The following is a 9,451-nucleotide window of genomic DNA, read 5'->3' as shown; positions in this document are numbered from 1 at the left end:
TGGTTAAGTGCTTTATATCAGTACAACAACAAATCTAGAACTGTCTAAGATTTACCAGTAATTTTAATATTTTAAAATTCAGAAAACTTTTCCAAATGTAACTTGGTCAGTATTTTAAATGATTTTAAATGAAATTGTATTTTAAATGAACTCTAACCATATAATGAATAATTAATGAATTAATTAACATAAATATTACAGACATATCACCAAGTTAGGCCCATAATTTAAAATCTCAATGTTATATTTAAAGTATACTGTTGCCTTATTAAAGGTTTTTAAGAAAAATGTAAACAGTAGAATAATTATGAAACACAAAATTAATTAATACAAATGTATGAAAGCAGTTTTTCAGCAGACTGCATAAAACTACAATAAATAAGTAAAGAAAAAAGAAAAAGAAACTTGATATTATGTGATAATTTGACATTTACATTTATTTTTCTTGAGAACACTGTTTTTTGTTAAAATCTTAATTATATAATCCAAAATTGTTCTAATGTATCCCGGTGTAGATTTTGTGTTGTTGCTTGTTTACCACACAGCTATTAAAATATGATGATACTGAGATTTGGGGTTTTGAGGATATAATATAATACTTAAAAAATAATAGGACAGTATTCTACAAAATGACAAAATCAAGACAGCAATTAAAATGTACCCTATGTCTAAAGAGGTTTTATGCCCAATTATAATCCAACTACACCTAACTTATTACACTAAAGCAAGCTCACTGCACAGACATGCTGGGTTTCATAACTGCAATAACATGGAGTCTTGCCAAACGGCTATTGTCCTCCAAAACAAACAGCGCTGAACAACACTAAACACCACAGCCGAGCCCCCCGCACGTTCATTCTCCAATTTGCGTTAAACCAAAATGGAACATCATGGGCTGTTGGCCAGAATCAGCCGAGATGGAATAATATTTTAGAGAATGCATGGGGAAAAACACTAGGGCTTCTGATTGGTGGCGTGGAATGCTGAGGCCCAGACTGACAGAGCCGAAGTCTGAAGCGTGATGAATAGGAGGAGGAAAAACTCACGCTGGGCTCTGTCTGAACCTGCACAGCCCTGCAGAGTCTGGAGGCTTCGGCTTGGCTTTTTGTTAGATGTTCGAAGTGTCAGAACATATGTTAATTTATGGGTTCTCTTATTGAACATGGGAACAACAACCGGGGATTCAAAATGGAGTCCTGCAGCAAACTCTTCCTACAGCTAATATTGCAACATTTCACAGAGGATATAATTAATATCATCGTGAGGTGACACGCTGTGATAAATTAGGTGCAAAGCGGTGAATTCAAACAAATGTGCTTTGAGACTGCTGCTCAGTTGACCTCGTGAACTGGTAAGACAAGACAGCCTCCGCTCAGGTGAAAGAGACCTTTAAAACCTAAGATCCCGGCTAATGGTTCCTGTTATCACCTTCCTGAGACAATACACATCCTTATCTTGAATAACAATTAGGAACTCTTTTACTGCCCCTGCTATGCTAAGTTAGCCCCATTAACTCTAACAGGGAGGATATGCGTTTAACATCTTAATAAGTTAAGAGACCAGGTGCAACCAAATGGAGGAAACGCGAGATAATATCTATTGTAATCCTAAATCATGAGAAGGGGGGAAAAAACTAATATTTAATGAATCAACATGAAACAAACATATCTGACCACTGAATGCAGCTACTGACAAGTCATAATATAATATAATATGATATAATATAATTAGTCAACTTTTATTTATTCACATTTATTCATAATGTATTCATAATAAATTAAAAACACGTAATATTTCATTCATCAATTTAATTTATCAACATGAAACAAAAATATATGACCACTGAATGGTGCCATAATATAATATAATATAATATTGTGATAGAATTGTGTGTGTGTGTGTGTGTGTGTGTGTGTGTGTCTGTCTAAATTAACATTTGTAATTTTTGATGAGATTATAAATCATGGGGAAAACACATAATATTGAATTAATCAACACTGAAAGCATAGCATAATATATAATACAATACAATATAATATAATATAAATGTATTCATAATCATAAATGTATTCAATCATATACAAATATTTTTATAATTTAAAAATTATAAAATATATTTTTTGTAGAATGTATATCATTATATACAGTATCATTATATAAGTGTCTGTATTCTATTCTACATAACCTGTGTGTGTATAGATATTACAATTATATTACAATATATTATTATAAATAACATTAGGTAAAAATAGTTTTCACTTTTTATAGTGTACATATTTAATGTGAGGTTATATTGATTCCTCAGCAACCTATTTTAAATCAGAATCATTGTGTTTCCAATTTCTTTTATATCATATTTTCTTCAGCTGCATTATAAATATTTACTTTTCATTCTAATTCAATAGGAATCCGGTCCTGCCCCACATTCAGCTCTTAGCTGCAGCAGTGTAGAAAATGTGAGACACCTCCCACTGACATAATTTGTTTCACAGTTACTGCCCACCAGCATGAATCAGATGTTGACGTTCTAATTTCATGCACACACGGGTGTTCAACCCCAACCCCACTGTCTCTGGTGTCCATCGTACCTGGAAACAAGCGTCTGAGACCAGCCTGACCCCCACCGGAGGGGTCCACTGACTCTCTGAAGCTTGTGCTACAATGAGATTATTTATATGAACCCAAACATAAAGATATATGGCAGTGACATCAGAAGCACCTGTTACCAATTCTGATTGGGTTAAGCATGGCAGATGTGTAACTGCCCAAAATGTATTTATTTATTTATTGTGCAATTTTATTCATTTATTTGTTCTATTCTCTACTTATGCTATTGATTCATTAATTTTTTTTATTTGTTTGTTTATAAATCCTTTTGCTTATGTCTCCTAGGAGACTAGCTAGTACCTCCACTAGCAATGGGTCAGGCCTACCTCATTTTTTGCTAAGCATGCACGGAGTGTATAAATATATTTGTTTATTGCGGTTGTTTTTAGTAAAAATCAACGTGTGGCTGCAAAGTAGAAAGAAAAATAGCCATCAGCAAAGCATAAACACACATCCGTTCCTCCTTCAGCAGTGCTGTTTGTCACATTTGCAGAGTAAACCGAATGCAACTTTTGCTTAGCGTCGATTAATTTTTACGCTTTTACAAACAGTGTTTTGACAGCCCATAATATGAGTGGAAACATGAGGAGTGCGCAGCTGAACCCAAATCTGTCCTCATTCTGTCAGTACAGACCTTCGGAGAACTCCAGGTATATAGGCCTAAGCTATTGCAGATACTTACAGCGTTAATGAAGAACCATGTGCTTCCGTTACCAGCGTGTGTGAAGAAGTTACAACCAAACTTGATTTGATTTACATCTTGTCAGGTGTTTTTCCCCCCCAAGTTTAACCCTTTGCGATGTAAAATTATTGTTTTTTTGTTTTAACGAAGTGTTTCGCGCTATTTGCCTTCAAACTATACACACCAACAAATGCGTTACCTTTGTTGAAGAAGTTAAAACCGGACTTTTGATTTACATCCTGTCAGTTTTCCCAAATTTAACCCTTTGGGATGTGGTTTAGCGAATTGTTTGGCGCCATTTAACCATCCACGATATCTGACACAACAACACGTGTTTACGAGTCACCTTTGTTGGTGAATAAGTTACAGTCAGACTTGTTTTGATTTACATCCTGTCAGTTTTCCCAAATTTAACCCTTTGGGATGTGGTTTAGCGAATTGTTTGGCGCCATTTAACCATCCACGATATCTGACACAACAACACGTGTTTACGAGTCACCTTTGTTGGTGAATAAGTTACAGTCAGACTTGTTTTGATTTACATCCTGTCAGTTTTCCCAAATTTAACCCTTTGGGATGTGGTTTAGCGAATTGTTTGGCGCCATTTAACCATCCACGATATCTGACACAACAACACGTGTTTACGAGTCACCTTTGTTGGTGAATAAGTTACAGTCAGACTTGTTTTGATTTACATCCTGTCAGTTTTCCCAAATTTAACCCTTTGGGATATGTTTGTTTAGCGAACTGTTTGCCCTCAGACCATTAATGCTGCACAACAACAACAACAACGTGTTTGTTGATGAAGAAGTTACAACCAGACCTGTTTTGATTTACATCCTGTCATTTAACCCTTTGGGATATAAAATGATTGGTTTAGCGAACTGTTTGGCGCTATTTGCCTTCAAACCATCGATATCTGTCACAACACCTCCGTGTTTACGTTACCTTTGCTGACTGAGTCCAAGTTCACCTCTCATCCTGCAAAACAAATGAAGCCATTCGAGTTCAGCAAAAGCCTAAAATCAACCAAAGTTCTGTCAAACGGATTTGACTTATTGCTCGACAATAAACAGCCGTCCACTGTCCATTTCATCTCTCTCCGCTGGAGGTTAAGTCGAGTTTATTACCGACGCCTCAGCCGGCGTGCATTAAGCAAATCATAAATTATGCATGCTAATTACCTTGGGCTCCCACTGTAATGAATTCTTTTAATTAAACTACCACATTGTGGTTTTGCGTGGCACACTCTATATTTCATCCCCCCTGCCTAGGATGACCTTCTTCTTTGTAGGAGTGGATCATGTACAGTAGTGGATCGTTTTGTCTTTGCTTACACAACAGAGTTCACGTCGGTGTTAATGAACAGAGAAAAAGCCCACTCGAAGACAACTGAGGCCTTCGTTATTACGAGCCCTGAAATCACAACAAGCTGCTGCTCTCCAGCATAATGTGTTGGACGACTTGCCTGACTGTTGATTTGAAGAGGTTATAATTTTAGTTATCAGACAGACAATTTGTGTAAATGCTGAAAGGTAAAAGCGCTGGGACTGTATCTATTTATGAAAATATTAAGTCTCATAAAATATTGGACATATGACAGATAATAATTTAATGAATACAGAAATGATATTTGTTTGACACTAGACAGTAACCCAAGCTGGTTTAGCAGCACTGCAATAGTTTTATGTTATGTCTTTCTAAAAGAAACGTTTTTACATGTTAGTGATAAATTAGTCAAATAAAATAATAATGCTGAAATAAATACAATAATAATCAACTGTAGATGAATATATAATAAGAAAAATGCATTTTCTTCAGTAAAGCTATTATTTATCTTTTTAAAGCTACAACTGATCAAATGAATTTCTGTAAAACATGCCTGTTGATTTATACTTTTCATCTTCTTTAAATAAAATTAAGAAAAAACTTTTGACATTTAAAACGGGTCTATTGATTTTTAATTACATTTTCGTTTTTTGAAGTTTAATTTAAAAAAACAAAAACAAATAAACGAAATATTTGTGTTAAAATCTGTAAAATTGTTTAATATGCAAAACACGTCTATTGATTAAACCTTTATCTTTAAATAAAATGAATAAATAAAACAAATGTTTGGACATTACATTTATTATACCGCTGTGAAGCTTGTTTTATATTTATATTTTTAATAGCCAATTCCTTGTTTAAGTAAATGCTTAAAAAGCTAAACATACACTTCTGTATAATCAGTATGATAACCTAGAGTAAACATCAATGCAACACAATGTCAACCCCCAGAAAAGAAAGTAAAAAGAAAAGAAAAGCAAAAGGGGAAAAGTGGAAAAAAAAAAACTTGCAGACACGTCTATTGATTAAACCTTTATCTTTAAATAAAATGAATAAATAAAACAAATGTTTGGACATTACATTTATTATACCGCTGTGAAGCTTGTTTTATATTTATATTTTTAATAGCCAATTCCTTGTTTAAGTAAATGCTTAAAAAGCTAAACATACACTTCTGTATAATCAGTATGATAACCTAGAGTAAACATCAATGCAACACAATGTCAAACCCCAGAAAAGAAAGTAAAAAGAAAAGAAAAGCAAAAGGGGAAAAGTGGAAAAAAAAAACTTGCAGTGTTGTGCAAACAGTCTCTCAGGGGGAGGGGTTGGATTTAAATTCCAAAAGGGTCTCAGAACTCGTTTCCTAGTCCCCCAGTCAGCTATGTGTTTGTGAGAAATCGGCCTTTTTGTCTTTCTGAAAAAAGATTAAATCTACATCGGTGGCCCAGTCTAAGTTTGCAATTCTTTGCACTTTCTATTCAAGTGAATGAGGGTGAATGAAGTGGCCAGGGACCCTTTATTTGATCAGCTCACGTGCATAAAGTGACGGAATTCTAATGTATTTGCTTAATATCCCGGAGAAGGCTGTTGCTCTCTATGCGGGGACGCAAACAATGCACCTGTTTCTCGCATTCTGACCGCGACATATCCTTTATCAATGGACCCCCCATTAAATCTGAGAGTAAAAAAGGAGGTAAAATGCTGAAAAGCGGTGAAATCATAGTGTAAAAATCTCGGGCAACCTAATATATAGATAATAATTAAATATAAAGAGTAATTTTAAGGTAAAAAAAAAATAATTTAGAAATGAAAGGTAATTATATTTAAACTGAAACTGATGTTTGGGGTTTGTGTTAGTTAAGAATTTAATTCAACCCAATTAAAAAACTAAAAGAGAAAAAAAAATTGGAATATCAGGAATATTTAAAATAAGCAGTTTGCAAACATAAAATATAATCTCGTAAAGTTTTCTAGAAATAAACAATGCATAACGTTTTTTTTTTCTCTCCTCGAAATTATTTCTGCCCTCTGATGAAATGTGAATGTTAAGGTTTAAGACTCGACGTGGAGTGTTTTGTAGCTGAAGTGAGTGGCTGAGCTGATGAATGAGTCTGCTTGTGTGTGCTGTGACTGCGGCACAGTAACTTCATGCATCCTAATCAAGAGCTTCATTCATTTATTCCAGTCTGTCGGTTGTGCTTTTCCTCGAAGAAAAATGCTCACCTGCATGATCCGATGAGCGAATTTATATAATTTAAGATGTTCAATAAATATGCACCGGTATTTATTCTAAAATTAAAAAGAAGAGCTTATGAAGAAAATATAGTATTAATATTTTTTATTAATATTACATAAGGAAAAAATAAGATAGATTTACTTAAGCAAAAGTTTGTAAAGAGGAAAAAGTAGTACTATAGCTATTAATTACTGTTGCATTTCAGTAATTTTAATAATAATAATATTTTAATGTAATTGTTTTTTACATTTTAAGTGTACATGAGAATTTGACCGTCTGTGTGAAGAAAGTGAAAAACACTAGCTAAATTCACAAACGAATACAAGAGGAAATGTATACGTTTACACAATTTTAATGAAAAAATATTCTGATGACCAAGTTTATAATTTAATGCAGACGTTTTGCACATCTTTTAAAAGCACGCATGCTTGCAGCAAAACAACACAAGGTCTGGAAAAGGCATGCTTTATATCTGAACAAAAAGTACAAATGTACGGCATTTAATACACATGGTCACCACGGCTTTAAATTAAACGCTCACAAAACATTTCCTGCAAAATATAATGTAAAACATCTAACTAAAAAGTGCATTGGACACAATTCAATATCACTTATTTGCAATTATTCACATATTTACTTGAAGACCCTATCTTTTAAAACTATTTAAACTTTTTTCAAGTTTGCCGTTGTAGCATACTGTACGTGTGTGTGTGTGTGTGTGTGTGTGTGTGTGTGTGTGTGTGTGTGTGTGTGTGTGTGTTTTTAGATCAAGTATAGTATTTGGTTTGCAGACTGAGACAAGTTTAGTCGTCTAGGACGTTAGTAGCATGACTACTAACTACATAAAAAATAGTGAGCGTTCCAACTTACGCACATTTTCAGCACGGTCAAATGATCTAACAATTATTATCATAGGCGATAACCTGTAAAACGACGAGCACTTGCCATGTGCGATTGAAACACGAAGCAGATCGCAGTGCTTTTGGAATTTGTCAGCAGTCAACCCACTCGAACGAGCACATAAATTCTGGATATTTAAAATGTAAACCTCTTCATTTTACAATATGGTATCCGTGTCGATCCGTGTGATTGGAATCATCGAAAGCAACACTTAAAATCTGAACAACATACACATAAATTAACATCACTGCAACATAGATAGCTCTTGCCTTGATTGTATAGCCAGTGTTTTTTTCAAGGTCTATAGTTAAAATTCAACTTTGGAGTACAGGTGTCCACCGGGAGGCCTAGTTCGCAGGTGTCAGTGCACCGCGACCGACTGCAGCGACGCGGGACCCGTCAGGGTCTCGCTCGGGGTGGCGGGGCTGCTTTGGCTGGTCGCTGTATGCGGGGACGTCGGGCTCAGCGACTGGGGAGAGTTCGACAGGAAAGTGGGGATGTGATGAGGCAACGCCGCCGGAGTGGGCTTGATCGGGACGGGGATCGCCGGTAAGGTCTGTCCGCCGTGGCAAAGCGACTTGATGGGCACACCGTAGGCACTGTAATCGCTGCTGGTCATGGAGATGGGCGCCGCGCTGTCCATCACGCTAGTGCTGTACATATGGGGCCAGGCTGTGGTCAGCTGGTTGTGGAGGGGATACCCGGTGGAGAACGCCAGCCCTCCCGGCACTTTGTACTCTCGGGCGATGATGTTCTCAATGGCGAACGGGTGTTTGAATGTAGACGGCTGGGACACTCCCAGGTTGTAGCTGGACATCTGGGGGAGGTGGGTGCCCAGGGCGCTGAGCCGGAGCTTGGCGTGCTGCTGGAGGTAGTGGGCAGCGTCCGAGGGCTTGCTGGGCGCCAGGTGCTCTGATGTCATCAACTTGAAGCGTTTGCGGCGTCGCAGGAAACTTCCGTTCTCGAACATGTCGCCACAGCTGGGATGGAGAGCCCAGAAGCTGCCCTTTCCGGGCTGATCCGGGCGCCGGGGGATTTTGATGAAGCAGTCGTTGAACGAGAGGTTGTGGCGAAGGGAGTTCTGCCAGCGCTGGGTGTTTTCCCTATAGTAAGGAAAGCGGTCCATGATAAACTTGTAGATCTCGCTAAGTGGAAGCATCTTCTCCGGACAGCTCTGGATAGCCATAGCGGTGAGGGAAATGTAGGAGTACGGCGGTTTCTGGTCACTGTATGTGTTTCTCCCGGGTCTAGGCATCCTGTTCAAATTCTGCGTTGGAATTCAGCTGGAAGTCTGTGTCTTGGTGTCTTTGAGTATTTCTTTTCTCTCTGAAGAGCGCCGAGAGTCTTCCTGCAAGTTCACTTCTCTGGTGCTGTGAACTCAAGACAGAAGAAGTAGTAGGGTTTCCTTCTTCCCAGGCCAGCTTGAATGGACCAGATCCTCTCTCTCTCTCCGTCTTTCTTGATAAGACTAAGAGCTAAGTGGCTGCCTCCATGTCCTTCCTCTAACCATCTGATAGTTTTATGTGGCGACATGGGCAGAAAAGACCCCTGTAGAGGCGCTTCATTAATGTGTCACTTCTTTGCTATCACATGACAATCGCCTTGGGAGGAGGGGGGCTGGGAGAAAGGCATAATCTGGTTTCATTTACACCTATTTACATGGACACCTTGGGCCAATAGAAATCATTTCCATTTGA

The 9,451-nt window shown here is 37.3% G+C and overlaps 1 protein-coding gene across 1 annotated transcript; it reads right to left on the bottom strand.

Annotated features, from left to right (window-relative positions):
- Window positions 1–7,966: 7,966 nt before the first annotated feature.
- On the bottom strand, window positions 7,967–9,251 carry LOC107659480 (forkhead box protein B1-like). The gene has a single exon (XM_016448430.1). The coding sequence runs from the start codon at window positions 9,007–9,009 to the stop codon at window positions 8,116–8,118; it is 894 nt and encodes a 297-aa protein (XP_016303916.1). The 5' UTR covers window positions 9,010–9,251; the 3' UTR covers window positions 7,967–8,115.
- Window positions 9,252–9,451: the final 200 nt, after the last annotated feature.

Source organism: Sinocyclocheilus anshuiensis, unplaced genomic scaffold (genome assembly GCF_001515605.1).
Source record: "Sinocyclocheilus anshuiensis isolate Anshui unplaced genomic scaffold, SAMN03320099.WGS_v1.1 scaffold387, whole genome shotgun sequence".
Lineage (NCBI taxonomy): Eukaryota > Metazoa > Chordata > Actinopteri > Cypriniformes > Cyprinidae > Sinocyclocheilus > Sinocyclocheilus anshuiensis.
The sequence above is the reverse complement of the archived record's forward strand: the minus strand, read 5'-3'. Positions and strand labels throughout refer to the sequence as shown.

What these genes read in the sequence shown, in the direction of transcription:
- LOC107659480 (XM_016448430.1), bottom strand. Translation starts at nt 9,009, where the DNA reads ATGCCTAGACCCGGGAGAAACACATACAGTGACCAGAAACCGCCGTAC.